This window comes from Lepidochelys kempii, chromosome 1, assembly GCF_965140265.1.
Source record: "Lepidochelys kempii isolate rLepKem1 chromosome 1, rLepKem1.hap2, whole genome shotgun sequence".
NCBI lineage: Eukaryota > Metazoa > Chordata > Testudines > Cheloniidae > Lepidochelys > Lepidochelys kempii.
Genome location: NC_133256.1, coordinates 56103415 through 56118716, shown reverse-complemented (window position 1 = coordinate 56118716; position 15302 = coordinate 56103415). Strand labels below are relative to the sequence as shown.

The following is a 15302-nucleotide window of genomic DNA, read 5'->3' as shown; positions in this document are numbered from 1 at the left end:
ACTGATTTCAGTGGGCTTTGGATCCAGCCTGGTAGGTAGTGAGAAAACTGTCAGGCTGTGACAATTTAAGTGAGGAGCATTTAAAAGCAGTGATATGTAAAGCCTTGGTCTTGCATTTGGGTGGACTTTAGTGTCCACATGAAGCCCCATTAAATGGGTTCTGCCTAGATCTGATGGCAGCACTGGGACTATGAATTAAAAAGTCTCATTGAAACACACACAGAAACATTTTTTAGTCTTTAAAATGAATCCGAAATGAGGGAGTTTTCCTCATGCAAACATGAGTGAGACCTTCCAGGTCTAGAAAAACTTTATCTGACAGCTTTTCAATGATCATAGGACCCCATCTTGTGTCACTCATATATCCCTTAATAGGAAATAGTTCTAATTTCAGACTTGTTGCCCCCCCAACTTATCTGTGGCATACTTTTCCAGTAATGTAAAAACTGGCATCAGATATGTCAACTCATGAAGTTGAGGAATAAATAATTGATTTTAAATAAATTAATCCAATATCATCTACAACTCTGTGTGTGTGAGAGAAAGAGAGAGAGGTTTATTAATAGTGCTTTGCATTCTATAGCACCTTCTGGTGGAGGATCTGAAAGCACTTTGCAAACACTATCATAGAAAAGTAGGGCTCAAGAAGTCATCAAGTCCAGCCTCCTGGGCTGAGGCAGGACCAAGTAAACCTTGACTATCCCTGACAGGTGTTTGTCCAACTTGTTTTTAAAATGATGAGGACTCCAGGGAGCGGCGCTGGAACTGGGGCGGGGTGGGCAAGAGGCCATGGCACTCCCACTTTTGAAAGTGTCGAGCCTGGCCCCCTGCCCCTCCTCTTCCCCCTGAGGCCCCGCCCCATGGCCAGGCCAGAAGCTGGAACTTGGCCTGGGTAAGAGCGACCTGGGGAACCCAGGGAGCTGTGGACCCTCCACCTGCCCGGGGCTGAGGGACTTGAGAGCGGCCTGCTGTCCCCGGGTTCCCCACCTAGGGCAGTTGGAGGGTCCGTGGCTCCCTGGGCCCAGCTGCGGCTCTTCGACCCCTGAGGCCCCACCCCCAGGCCAGGCGCAAGCAGCTGTGGGAAGCCACGGACCCTCCACCTACCCTGGGTGGGGGACCCGGGGACACAGACTGGGGACTGCTCTCAAGCCCCTCCACCCCAGGCAGGTGGAGAGGCCCCGGCTCCCCAGCCTGGCTCCAGCTTCCAACTTGGCCGGGGGCGTGGCCTCAGGGGGAAGAGGAGGGGCAGGGACAGGGCCTCACGCTCCCCCTCACATTTTTAGGAAGGCTCCATCGCCTCCGACTCCACGACCTCCCTTGGAAGCCTATTCCAGAACTTAACTATCCTTCTAGTTAGAAAGCTTTTCTTAATATCTAATTTAAATCTCCCCTGCTGCAGATTAAGTCCATTACTTCTTATGTTACAGGGAGAACAATTGATCACCTTCCTCTTATAACAGCCCCTAACATATCGGAAGACTTATCAGTTCCCCTCTCAGACTTTTTTTCTTAAGACCAGTTTTTTTAACTTTCCTCATAGGTCAGGTTTTCTAACCCTATTATCATTTGTGTTGGTCTCCTCTGGATTCTTTCCAGTTTGTCCACATCTTTCCTAAAGTGTGACACCCAGAACTGGACACAGTACTCCAGCTGGGGCCTCACCAGTGCTGAGTAGAACAGGACAATAACCTCCTGTGTGTTTCATACACTACTCCTGTTAATAAACTCCAGAATCCTATTAAACCTTTTCTGCAACTGCATCACACTGATGACTCATATTCAGTTTGTGGTCCATTATAATCCCAAGACCCTTTTCAGCAGTACTACTACCACCTACACAGTTATTCCCCATTTTGTAGTTGTACACTTTATTTTTCCTTCCTACGAGAAGTAATTTGCACGTGTCTTTATTGAATTTCATCTCGTTGAATTCAGACCAATTCTGTAATTTGTCAAGGTAATTTTGAATTTTAAATCCTGTCCTACAAAGTGCTTGCAATCCCTACCAGTGTGGTGTCATCTGCAAATTTTATATGCATTATCCAAGTTATTAATGAAAATATTGAATAGTACCAGACACAGGACCAACCCCTGTGGGACCCAAATAGATACTCCCTCCCAATTTGGCAGCAAACCATTGATAACTATTCTTTGAGTACAATCTTTCAACCAGTTGTACAGCCACCTTATAGTAAATCTAGACCACATTTCCCTAGTTTGCTTATAAGAATGTCAGGCAGAAATGTGTCAAAAGCCTTACTAAAATCAAGTTATATCACATCTACTTCCGCCCCCCATTCACGAGGCCAGTAGTCCTATCAAAGAAGGAAATGAAGATGATTTGGTATGCTTTGTTCTTGGCAAATCCATGCTGATTATTTCTTATAATTCTATTATCCTCCAGGTGCTTATAAATTGATTCTTTAATAATTCTTTCCAGTATCTTTCCAGGTATTGAAGTTAGGCTGACTGGTCTAGCATATGCCGAGTCCTCCTTGTTCCCCCTTTTAAGATAGGTACTACGTTTGCCCTTCTCCAGTCTTCTGGGACCTCTCCTGACGTCCTCCATGAGTTCTCAAAGAAAATTGCTAACAGTTCTGAGATTGCTTTAGCTAGTTCCTTAAGTAACCTAAGATGAATTTTATTAGGCCCTGCTGACTTGAATACATCTTACTTATCTAAATATTCTTTAGCCCGTTCTTTCCCTATTTTGAGTATTGGTCATTACTAACCCTGTTAGTGCAACCTGAAGCAAAATCTGCATTATGCACCTCAGCTTTCTGGATGTCAGCAGTTATTGGCTCTCCTTCCCTGTCAAGTAAAGGACCTACGTTCACCTTTGTCTTTCTCTTGCTCCAAATGTATTTAAAAAACCTTGTCTTACTTGCTCATTAATACATTTTGCTATACAACAATACTCCAGTTTAAAAGATGAGGAAACTGCCAGGTTAAATGCCTACACTGAGGAAAGTTTCTAAAAAAATCCTACTGGCTCATCTGAACAGTGGTTAGGAGCAATGGGAGTGTTTCGGGAAAGTACAATCCATCGGTGATCTTCCTGAAAACACCATCCTAGCCACTATGGATGTAGAAGCCCTCTACACCAACATTCCACACAAAGATGGACTACAAGCCATCAGGAACAGTATCCCCGATAATGTCACGGCAAACCTGGTGGCTGAACTTTGTGACTTAGTCCTCACTCATAACTATTTCACATATGGGGACAATGTATACCTTCAAATCAGCGGCACTGCTATGGGTACCTGCATGGCCCCACAGTATGCCAACATTTTTATGGCTGACTTAGAACAACGCTTCCTCAGCTCTCGTCCCCTAATACCCCTACTCTACTTGCACTACATTGATGACATCTTCATCATCTGAACCCATGGAAAAGAAGCCCTTGAGGAATTCCACCATGATTTCAACAATTTCCATCCCACCATCAACCTCAGCCTGGACCAGTCCACACAAGAAATCCACTTCCTGGACACTACGGTGCTAATAAGTGATGGTCACATAACCACCCTATAGCGGAAACCTACTGACAGCTATGCTTACCTACATGCCTCCAGCTTTCATCCAGACCACAGCACACGATCTGTTGTCTACAGCCAAGCTCTACAATACAACCGCATTTTCTCCAACCCCTCAGACAGAGACAAACACCTACAAGAGCTCTATCAAACGTTCTTACAACTACAGTACCCATCTGCTGAAGTGAAGAAACAGATTGACAGAGCCCGAAGAGTGCCCAGAAGTCACCTATTACAGGACAGGCCCAACAAAGAAAATAACAGAACACCACTAGCTAACACCTTCAGCCCCCAACTAAAACCTCTCCAGCGCATCATCAAGGATCGACAACCTATCCTGAAGGAAAACCCATCACTCTCACAGATCTTGGGAGACGGGCCAGTCCTTGCTTACAGACAGCCCACCAACCTGAAGCAAATACTCACCAGCAACCACAAACCAGAACCACTAACCCAGGAACCTATCCTTGCAACAAAGCCCGTTGCCAACTGTGTCCACATATCTATTCAGGGGACACCATCATAGGGCCTAATCACATCAGCCACACTATCAGAGGCTCATTCACCTGCGCATCTACCAATGTGATATATGCCATCATGTGCCAGCAATGCCCCCTACCATGTACATTGGTCAAACCGGACAGCCTCTACATAAAAGAATAAATGGACACAAATCCGACATCAAGAATTATAACATTCAAAAACCAGTCAGAGAACACTTCAATCTCTTTGGTCACTCGATTACAGACCTAAAAGTGGCAATTCTTCAACAAAAAAACTTCAAAAACAAACTCCAACGAGAGACTACTGAATTGGAATTAATTTGCAAACTGGTTACAATTAACTTAGGCTTGAATAAAGACTGGGAGTGGCTGTGTCATTACACAAGGTAAAACTATTTCCCCATGTTTCAGAGTAACAGCCATGTTAGTCTGTATTCACAAAAAGAAAAGAGTGAATTTGTGTATGGGGGGGTGGAGGGTGAGAAAACCTGGATTTGTGCTGGAAATGGCCCAACTTGATGATCACTTTAGATAAGCTATTACCAGCAGGACAGTGGGGTGGGAGGAGGTATTGTTTCATATTCTCTGTGTGTATATAAAGTCTGCTGCAGTTTCCACGGTATGCATCCGATGAAGTGAGCTGTAGCTCACGAAAGCTCATGCTCAAATAAATTGGTTAGTCTCTAAGGTGCCACAAGTCCTCCTTTTCTATTTCCCCATGTTTATTCCCACCCCCCTGTTCCTCAGATGTTCTTGTCAACTGCTGGAAATGGCCCACCTTGAGTGTCACTATAAAAGGTTCCCCCCTCCCCCTGGTAATAGCTCACCTTACCTCATCACTCCTTACAGTGTGTATGGTAACACCCATTGTTTCATGTTCTCTGTGTATATAAATCTCCCCACTGTATTGTCCACTGCATGCATCCCATGAAGTGAGCTGTAGCTCACGAAAGCTCATGCCCAAATACATTTGTTAGTCTCTAACGTGCCACAAGTCCTCCTTTTCTTTTTGGGAGCGTTGAGAAAGCTTTGCTAACCTCTCATCGCACTTGACACTGTGGTACACACAGACCCACACACCAGTGCCTGCTCCACAGTAGGGCTGATTCCCCCCTCCCCCAGGGCAGATGGTTTACACCTTTCCCCAGGGCGCTCAAGGCCAAATGACCCGCCCCAGGCCCCTCGACTCGCGGGGAAGGGCGGGGGGTGTTCCTGTGAAGAGGACGCAGAGCCCCGGCCTATGTCAATCCAGCCTTCCCAAACCCGAGTCAGTCACGGGGACCACCCTGAACCTGGCGCAACGTGCTCAGGCCACATGTAGCCCGGCAGCGGCCACAGGCACAGACCCCTCTCCGCCGCCCGGGCCCGGGCCCACGCGGGCTCCGCTCTGCTCTGCTCGGCGGGCAAGCGAAGCGAGCCCGGCTCCTTCCCCAACAGCGGCGGGACAAGGCCGCGGGCGGGGAGGTACAAAGCCGGGCCCTGGCCCCGCCTTCCCGCTGCTCGGGGAGGGGGGAGGCGCCTGCTGCCTGCGCCGGGCCCAGCCTCAGCCGCACGAGTGTCCGGCTAAGCCAAGCGGCGGGCTCCCGGCGGCAGGCGGCGGACCCGTAGGTGAGGCCTCCCCGGGCTTGCACGGGGCTCGGAGGGCGGCGGTCCCCGCCTGCCCCGGAGGGGGTGGGTCCTCGAGGCCGGGCGGGCGGCGGGGCTCCCAGCGCGGGGCACAGGCTGCGCCCCCCGAGCGGGGCTGGGGGACCCCGGGAACCTCCCAGGCGAAGAGCGGAGCCGCGCTCGCCCTGCCCGAGAACCGCGGCCGCTGGCAGGGGGCCGCTTCTCCCCGGGCGGTGCGCGGCCCCCTGGGAGGGACGGGCCCCGGGGAGGCTGCTGCAGACACCCGGTAGCAGCACAGGCCGCGTAGCGCTGCTGCCGTGAGCGGGGCTACGCTGCAGCAATTGCTTAACGCCCCGGTCTCCCCCGTTCCTCCACCGTGCCGTGGAAGGGCCTGGATCCCGCCCCCAGACTGTGCGGTGGCGGAGAGCTGGCTTTATCTAATGGCTTCAGACGCAAGATCTGAGCACTTGCAAATTTTGTAGTGGAGTGGGGGTTGGAATCCAGATCCCAGGGTTCAGATTCATCCCTATCTCTAGAACTGGTTCAATGCGCTCAGATTGGTTCCTCTCCTTTTTCTGTGGTGCACTAAAAAGAATTGATTTCTCTCATCTTCTTGGTTAATATTCACTTGAGGAACAACATTAATTTGTTGTTAACTTCCCTCTTTGTGGATTGAAAGAATTTCATCTGGAATCCCTATGCCTCATTCTGCTATTACCGTACTGGCTTTTCTTCACCATGGTAGAAGCTTTGACTCCTAAACTTAAAAGATTATTGGGTAACATGCTTCTATAGTTCACCTGTAGAAATACAGTACACCCTTGCAATAACACGCTTCATTATAATGAACCTTTGTCAATACTGAACCTGAATTCCAACTACAGTACAGTACTGTGTGTGGTTTAAAAAAACGTGGGGGGGGGGGCGCGTTGCACACATGTGCACAATTACAGCTCGGAGCTGCGGCACTGTATTGTTTGATTGTCTTTTCGTTATAACAAACCCCTGGCTATAATGAAGAAAAGGCTTGGATCCTGACAGGCTCATTATAATGAGGGTGTACTGTAGATAGCTTCATTCTGAAATGTGGCATCAATTCAATTTCCTTAGTTAGAACAATCAAATAAGAGTTGAAGGAACTAAATAGTTAACAGATTCCAAGTTATGGTGATTATGGGACAAACTCCTCAAAGGTCAGGATTTGCTGGCTTCGTTGGCCTTCCTTTCTCAGATCTGTGTCCCTCTTTGGAAAGAGGAATGGGAAATCCTTACTTTAAGTTAAAAACCGGTGTACTGGATGCTGTGGAATCTTTAGTTTGTCTCAAGCCTCTCAGCAAGTCAAGGAGAAGACTGGTTACTTTGGAAAGCAATGTATGGGGGAAACAACAATTTTTAAGAAGTTGTAGCCTTCCTCCTCCTGTTAACCTCATCAGTTTCTTTGAGTAGCATCGAGTAACTCTGTATACTGTTATCCTAGAAACAGGTAAAGATTGAAATACTGTTCGAGTAATAGGGAAATATGCTGTCCCCATGTCATGTCTGTTCTGTGGATTATGATGCTGTGGTAGCAAAGCTGTATACTTATTTTTTTAAAGGCACTTCATAATAAACCCTTAGTTTTAGGCACTTACAGCTTTCTAAAAGCTTAATCTTTTGGACTGATCCTATGTATTAGGAATTTCGGCTGTAAACTAATCTTTTTATTTAAAGTTTGGCCACCTTATGTTCAGTTACCTTTCAACTGCCTGAGCTTTGTGCCTGGAACTCAGGTGTTTAAAAATGTCTGTTCTGAGGCTCAAGAAACTCTGGCATCTTTTTCTTTAAAATTCAGACTTGCCATGACATGAATTTAGTTATCAACGAAAATTTTCTTGTTTGGAGAAATCTAATTCTGAAATAAGTAGTGGAAACTTGGATGCTGTACTGAGTTGGGTTAAGCCTAGCCTTCATTGCCTCATCTTTCACCTTACCTTGTTTCCTGCTACTATCTGATAAGCCACCATCTGCATCCTAGAAATGGACTAGATTAACTTGTTCCTGTTTTCATCTGAGAGCATATTTGGGATGAGGAATTAGACCATTTGTTTTGCGTTTATACTTTTGCCTTGTTTTGAACATCTTCACTGTGACTGGAAAGCCAAAAGTCTGCTTTGTTCTGTAGCTGACATCTTTTAGATTTGGAAGCTAGAGAGATCGAATAGCTCCCATGAGGAACAGCTTCTAGCTTACTTAAGGAAAAACAGCTGAGTCTCAGATCAGTCTGTTCCAAATAAGTAGGGGACTCAAATTTTGAACAAGTTCCAACTGGTCTAGTCCCCCTCTCTAGTTGAGTGTTAATCTGTTGTAAGTGGACCCAACCACTGGATCTCACGTGCTTCTAAGCCTCTGGGTCGAAGCAGAGGTGGGTCACTGTTCCTAGATCTGGATTTCTAAGGCAAACCCAAGGTGTAGATCCTATCACTGACACCTTTTCTTGGGGCGTGGGGCTCTGCAGCCTGGCTGCCTTAAGCTATTTCTACACTACACAGCTTTTAGTGACATAGATGTGTTGCTACAGCCGTACTGCTAAAAGTCACGCAGGGTAGTTGCTGTTTGTCGGCTCTCCTGCCAACAAAAAACTTCCACCCCCAAAGAGCGGGGCTTGCGTTGTTGGCAGGAGAGCACTCCTGCCGACAACACACTGTTCGTGCTGGCAGTTGTCGCAGCAAAACTTCTGTCTTTCAGGGGATTAACGCCTCTGAAAGACATGAGTTTTGTTGTTCAGTTGCCAGTGTAGACATAGTCTTAGACCCCAGTGCCTCAGCCCTTCTGAGTTGCTGGTTGCTTTTACTCCCACGCTCACAGTTCCACTTTACTGCTGGTGCTCTGAGCTTCTTTATTAACCTCAAAAAGAAAAGGAGTACTAGTGGCACCTTAGAGACTAACCACTAGTACTCCTTTTCTTTTTGCGAATACAGACTAACACAGCTGCTACTCTGAAACCTTTATTTATTAACCTGTTCAGGGATGGCATGGCAGGTAAGCATGGAATACAGGCTTTGCAAAGGAATTTCTTAACCAGGGTTGCTGTTCTTCTCCAGAAAGTACTAGAGCTGCATAATTTTGAAAAATAAGAGCCCTGAGATGCACTCCTCACCCCCTTAGTCTGATCTAATTTCTTCTGTGAGTCTGAGGAATGGTCAGCCTTGCAGGCAAGGCAGAGTCCCTCCCACTTTCTTTCTCTTCAGCCCAGTGTTCTGCCATGTGGCAGTGGATGGCCTTCCTTCTTACCCATATGCTCTAGCTTGGAAATTCCAGCCCCTTCTTCCCATCCGGCTTCTGTGACAGTCCATTGTTGCATGGTGATGGGCAATAAGTTGAGACAGTCAAATCTGATGGCCCTTAGTTGCTCTGTGATGGCTTCTCAGACACAGTTTTTAACTAGGTGCCAAGCCATTAATATAAAATGGATGTTTAATCCAAAATGAAGATTGTAATACAAACTGGAGTTCACAATTTGGTATAGACATATCCCTCTCTGTCATGTGAGCACTTTTAGATTTCTAATGTTAATATTACTGGCATCTACTTGAGGAAGAGAGGAGACATAAGCTCATAGCTTCCCATTTTACTTTTTTTAAAGATTGCATGCTTTCATAGAAGTCATAAATGGCTTCCCGAAAGATCAAAAATAAGGTAGGTTACAGTTCAGTACCTTTATAAACAGCCAGTATTAGCATTATTATTTAAGAGAGGTACTTCAAATTAACCTGATAACTGAAGACTCCTGTAGGAAAACGGAGTCCCTGAATCAGATCCGGAGACAATGCTCTATTAGGAACTCCAGCAGCTGAGAATGGTGCGGACAGGACTTCTCACCATGGTTTTGCCCCTAGGCTTTGGGATAAGGTTGCCAACTTTCTAATCTCACAAAACTGAACACCTCTGCCCTGCCCTGCCCCTTCCCCGAGGGCCTGCCGCTGCCCCACCCCTTCTCCGAGGTCTCACCCTCTGCTTGCTCTGTTCCCCCTTCCCTCTGTCATTCATTCTCCCCCACTTTCACTCGCTTTCACCGGGCTGGGGCAGGGGGTTGGTGTGCGGGGGGGGTGAGGTCTCCAGCTTGGGGTGTGGGCTCTGGGGTGGGGCCAGGGATGAGGAGTTTGGGGTGCAGGAGGGGGCTCAGGGCTGGGGCAGGGGGTTGGGGTGTGGGTTCCGGGAGGGAGTTGGGGAGTAGGAGGAGACTCCGGGCTGGGGCAGGGGATTGGGGTGCAGGGTCCCGGCAGTGCTTACTGTGGCTCCCAGGAAGTGGCTGCCAAGTTCCTGTGGCCCCATGGTGCATGGGTGGCCAGGGAGTCTCTGCGCTCTGCCCTCACCTGCAGGTGCAACCCCCACAGCTCCCTTTGGTCACGGTTCCTGGCCAGTGGGAGCTGTGGAGCTGGCCCTCGGGGCGGGGGCAGTGCATGAAGCCGCCCTGGTCGCCTCGGGGCTGAAGGGACCTGGTGGCTGCTTCTGGGAGCCACATGAAACCAGAACAGGTAGGGAGCCTGCCCTAGCTCCTGGCCCCTGCTGTGCCGCTAACCGGACTTTTAATGGCTCATTTGGCTGTGCTGACTGGAGCTGCCAGGGTCCCTTTTCATCCGGGTGTTCCAGTCGAAAACTGGACACCTGGCAACCCTACTTTGAGGTGACTGACTTTTCGTTAGTAGGCTTAGTCTTCTGGCTGAGTAGAAGTCTAGTAAATTTTTCAAGCCCTGCTTATCCATGCAAACTTCTCTAGTAATTGGAGAAATGAATTTGGGGGTTGATTGTATCCTCTGAAGAATTCTTCTTTCTTTTGTTGCAGCCAATATCTATTTGTGGTGAAAGCTTTCTTTTGATCATACCAAACTGCATCCCAAACCTTCCTCTTCTCCCAGTGCAGTCTCTCTTGATTTTTCTGCCTTCCATGTATCCACTGGTATCCTCGACCTCCCTCTGAACGGTTCTTCCCGACTATTTTTTTTTTTTTAACCAGTTTCCTTCCTTTCTTAATGGTCTGCTACCTTGTGTGATAGCACCATGAGAATTGAGGAGAACTTACTGTTCATCCACTTTGGTAATATACTGCTAAGCATGGGAAAATTGTTGTGTCCTTTAGTTCTCACAAAGTATTTTTACCTTCCATCACCAAACTAATCGGGTCTGCAGGTCTGGTAAATATCAATTCTAACTTTTTCCTCCTGTAAGTATCCACCTGCTTTCTCATTTCGTATGCTAAGACTGTAAGATCTCTGCACCAGAGAATTGGTTTCTGTTACGTAAATTAGGTGCTTAGCATAATGGGCCTGATCCCTGATTGGGGCATTTAGGGGCTACTGCAATACAAGATAAGTCTCACATTTTTCTTTTGATAAATCCTAATTTCTTAGCCCCCCCTCCCCAAAAGCCATAATTTAAACAGATATTGAGACATTGGATCTGGAAATACAGATTATGTAATCAAAAGTAGATTATAAATGACTTTTATGGCAGTGGTTTTTAAGAGTTACCTCCATGTTCTTACAATATTTTAACTTTGTGCTGAATACCCCAATAGCAACGTAAAGGGCATTCACACATTTTTCTTCCCTGCACCCGAACTTCTTAAACTAAGTTTAAACAAATGCTGACTGGCCTTTGGCTTTAGGCTGAGGAGAGGGGGCATTTAACAAACGCTTCTAAAACTGAGGACATTCTGACGCTTTACTCTGTAAGTCACCTTCAATATTGCTTCCCCGCACGCGCACACACAAAAATGACAGTTTTTTTTTAAAAGCAAGTTCTGTAGGAGTTGGGGAAGTGAAATGTAACTTTCTGGTTCAATTTTAACATTGTCTGCCATATTGAAATTTCACAAAACAGATCAAATCAATCTCTGAATATTGCATTACTGCAATAAGACTTAAGTTTTGAATTAGTACTCAAATCATTTTCAGCAGATATTAAAGATCATTGTCAGGTTTAGCTAACATTCCTTTTCAGTGTTTATACCAAGACTGTGAAACTGATTTTGTCTTGACATTGAGCAACTTTTGTCTGATGATCCGATACTAGAACAGACTTAAGCAATTAGTGGCTGATCTGATAGCGTGTGCAACATGCATAACAGCCCAGCTGAGACCCACTTTGAAACTCCTTGGGCAAAAAAAGCCTTCTGTCACTGAGCCAGGGCAAGCTATACTAAGCTTATCTCGAATGGAAGTTACTCTTGGCATGGTTTACTGTAACCTCTTCCCCATTTGACTAATGATGGTGGGATGGAAATAGTTCTTAAAAAGTCCCTCAAATATTTTTTCCCTCTCCTTTCCATAGGATGTGATGGAGCTCTTAGAGGAAGACCTCACTTGTCCCATTTGTTGTGGCTTGTTTGAAGAACCTCGGGTTTTACCTTGTTCTCACAACTTTTGCAAGAAGTGTTTGGAGGGGATCCTAGAGGGAAATGTCCGCAGTGTGGTTTGGAGACCACCCCCCATTTTCAAGTGTCCTACCTGCCGTAAAGAAACTCCTGTTTCAGGAATCAACAATTTACAAGTCAACTACTCCCTGAAAGGTATTGTGGAGAAGTATAACAAAATAAAAGTAACTCCCAAAATGCCTATATGTAAGGTGCACAGTGGGCAGCCCCTCAACATTTTCTGCCGGACAGATATGCAGCTGATATGTGGTGTCTGTGCCACTCGAGGTGACCACACAAAGCATGTATTTTGCTCCATTGAAGATGCCTATTCACAGGAGAAGTGTGCTTTTGAAACCCTGTTTCAGGGCTTTGAAACGTGGCGTTGTGGGGATGCACTCTCCCGGCTAGACACCTTGGAAACAAGCAAGAGGAAAGCGCTGCAGATGCTGACAAAGGATTCAGACAAAGTGAAAGAGTTCTTTGAGAAGCTGCAGCACACACTGGAGCAGAAAAGAAATGAGATTCTGTCTGACTTTGAGACCATGAAGCTTGCAGTGATGCAGGCCTATGACCCAGAAATCAATAAACTGAACACAATTCTACAAGAGCAACGAATGGCTTTTAACATTGCAGAAGCCTTTAAGGATGTGTCTGAGCCCATTATATTTCTGCAACAGATGCAGGAGTTCAGGGAAAAAATCAAAGTGATCAAGGAAACCCCTCTGCCTTGTTCCAGTGTAGACATTAATCCCGCAATAAAGAACTTTGATACCAGCCAGTGGAATGGTATAAAACTAGTAGACGTGGACAAGCTTTCTTTGCCTCAGGAAAACAGCATGCTTAATTTCAAGATTCTCTCAGTCTTTTCACACAAATTTGTAGTGACTTCTCTGATTTGTTTATTTATCCTTGCAGCCGTCAGAATGACCTTTGTGGAATCTGTCTTTGACAATCTTCAGTGCTGGAAAACTCAATTTTTTACAATTGGCTCATCCTATCTGGCAGACACTGCGGAGATAGCTGACCATGCCATGTTTTACTGGGAGCAAATGACAGATGGCGCTTCACTTCTAAGTGAAAAGTGCAAAAATTATACGCTAGTGGTATTGGATAATGTTGCACAGTTTGTGTGCAAATATAAACTCTTATAATGTCCACTACCAAAGCACAAATTCAGAAGCCCAAGAAGTGAATAGAATTCTGGTGCAGAAAACGTAACAGTACATGCACAGTTTTTTAAATAAAAATCTCTAGTTTCTGATGGACGCATTTAAGACTCGGAATGGTTCCTGAGTTATTTATATTGTTCATGTAGTTCAAGCACGGATATGCTGGAAGGTGAAACCGAACTTTGGAGAAACGTACTTTTGCTTCTGAGATCTTGTTCCCCAAAACATTTTGAAATAATGCACTTCCTTGCTCTAACCAAAATATAAGGGAAAACTAACAATGTGTATTGTCAAATATTAATATAACTGTATGAGTGATTTTACATGTCCTAGAGTAAAAAGTGCTGATCCCTAAATGCATCAACATTTTGTTGTTGTGGGAGGTTCTTTGAAATTAGGAAGGACACTTCTGATTGCTAAGAGAGGTGGGCTGCAAAGTTTGCCTAAGACTGGCCATCCATTGCAAAATACAGAGTGGTACTTTAACTCTTCGGAATCTCTTCGTAACTGAAGATGTTAAATTTCACTGATTCCTCATCCTGGGTATAAGCAGTACTATGTATACATTGGCTATTGATTATAGTTTAGTTTAAAAAAAAAAAGTCTTCAGGGCAGTGGTCTCGAACAAATTGCAATAGGAAAGAGAAATAAGTGGAAGTGAGTGGGGCAGAACAAGCTGCAAGGTGCTCTTATATGCTGTGCAATGTTGCTTTTCCAGCTCCAGTCCTGTCAAGGGATTGAGCTATCTTCATGTTGGATTCATGGTTTGTTTTTAAAAGCCACCTGCAACTCTGTCTCTTTCTACAAAGTGCCTCTAATGTAAAGAATTTAAGCTCCCTATTGGGAAATGCACCCACCTGCTCACAATTGGGGATACAGTGCATCTCCTTGTGGCAGTGAGGGTAAAGTACTTATATGGTGAATGCATGGACTAAGGAGTTTTGTCCATTCCCTTCCCCTTGGTGGTGGTGGTTGGAAGTAAGAACAGAGCCTGCTTTAAGGTGAAAGAATGACAGTTAACCCCCTGCTCAACAGCCAGGAAGCAAACCTCCCTAAAAACACAATCTTCCGAGCAATGTGAGACCGGTGAAGGGGGGAGCGTCTCTTCATTGCCTCCCCACATCAGTCAATCATAACTTCAACAGTTGGAGAGATGGGGTGCTGCCTGTAAACCTGCTGTGTAATCACATCCATGAACATTGGCCTTGTCTTGTTGTGTTAGGAAACTCCTTAGCCCTGAGATAGGTCCTGCTCCTTTTCTCTGCTCTGCCGTTGGAGCATGGGTTGGCATACATGTGCTACCTTTAATCTAGCTAGCACATCTAAAAATAGCAGTGATGACATGGCAGCATGGGCAATACAAGTATGTATCCAGGGGCCCAGGCAGACTTGTACAGCTTCAACTGAAACCTGTGGTGCTGTGAATTCTTTGCTATTCTCAGCACTACTACCTAAATTAAAGCTAGTGTGGGTATGTCAGCGCGTGTGGCAGTTGCACCTCCAATTCCAGCGTAGACTTACTCCGTATCGTTCCATTGGCTGCAGTGCACCTGGGAAGAATTAGTTTAGTGAGTTTCATGACTTAACTCTAGGATAATTGAATATAGAAAGAAATAATAAATCATTACCATATCTCTGTATGGATATTTCATACAAACATATTAATAATCAAATCCTTTCAGATCAGAAACATTTTGTGAAATACACTTCCAACTACTCTGAAATGTTCATTCCAGAGCATGATTGTGGAGTTGCCTTAAAGTACATTGAACATTTCTTTTAGCAGTGGGTCACCCACAGTGGTATAGAAATGAAATCATCTTGTGGTGCTGTAAAACTCAAATATTTATACTGAATGTCTTGCTTTTGGGGATAGTTCTTGGTTTTTATCAGGATTTTTCAAAACTTGGAGTCAGTCAACCATTTTTCAACAGTCTTTGGAAGCTGTTCATTTTTTATTTTTGTTTCAAGAGTCCAAGTTCCCAAGCAACCAGGACCTGTAAACAGCTATCTTTAATTGTATTTATGCTTCTTGTTGCCTGGGAACCCTAACGGTGCTACACACCTCACCCCAAACATACAGTAAGATTAC

General features: G+C 45.6%; 1 protein-coding gene across 1 annotated transcript; it reads left to right on the top strand.

Annotated features, from left to right (window-relative positions):
* The first annotated feature begins 5320 nt into the window (after positions 1 to 5320).
* On the top strand, positions 5321 to 15301 carry TRIM13 (tripartite motif containing 13). Its single transcript, XM_073343471.1, has 2 exons — positions 5321 to 5650; positions 11957 to 15301. Exon 2 carries the CDS (start codon positions 11963 to 11965, stop codon positions 13190 to 13192), a length of 1230 nt encoding a protein of 409 aa, XP_073199572.1. The 5' UTR covers positions 5321 to 5650; positions 11957 to 11962; the 3' UTR covers positions 13193 to 15301.
* The last annotated feature ends 1 nt before the right edge of the window (position 15302 follows it).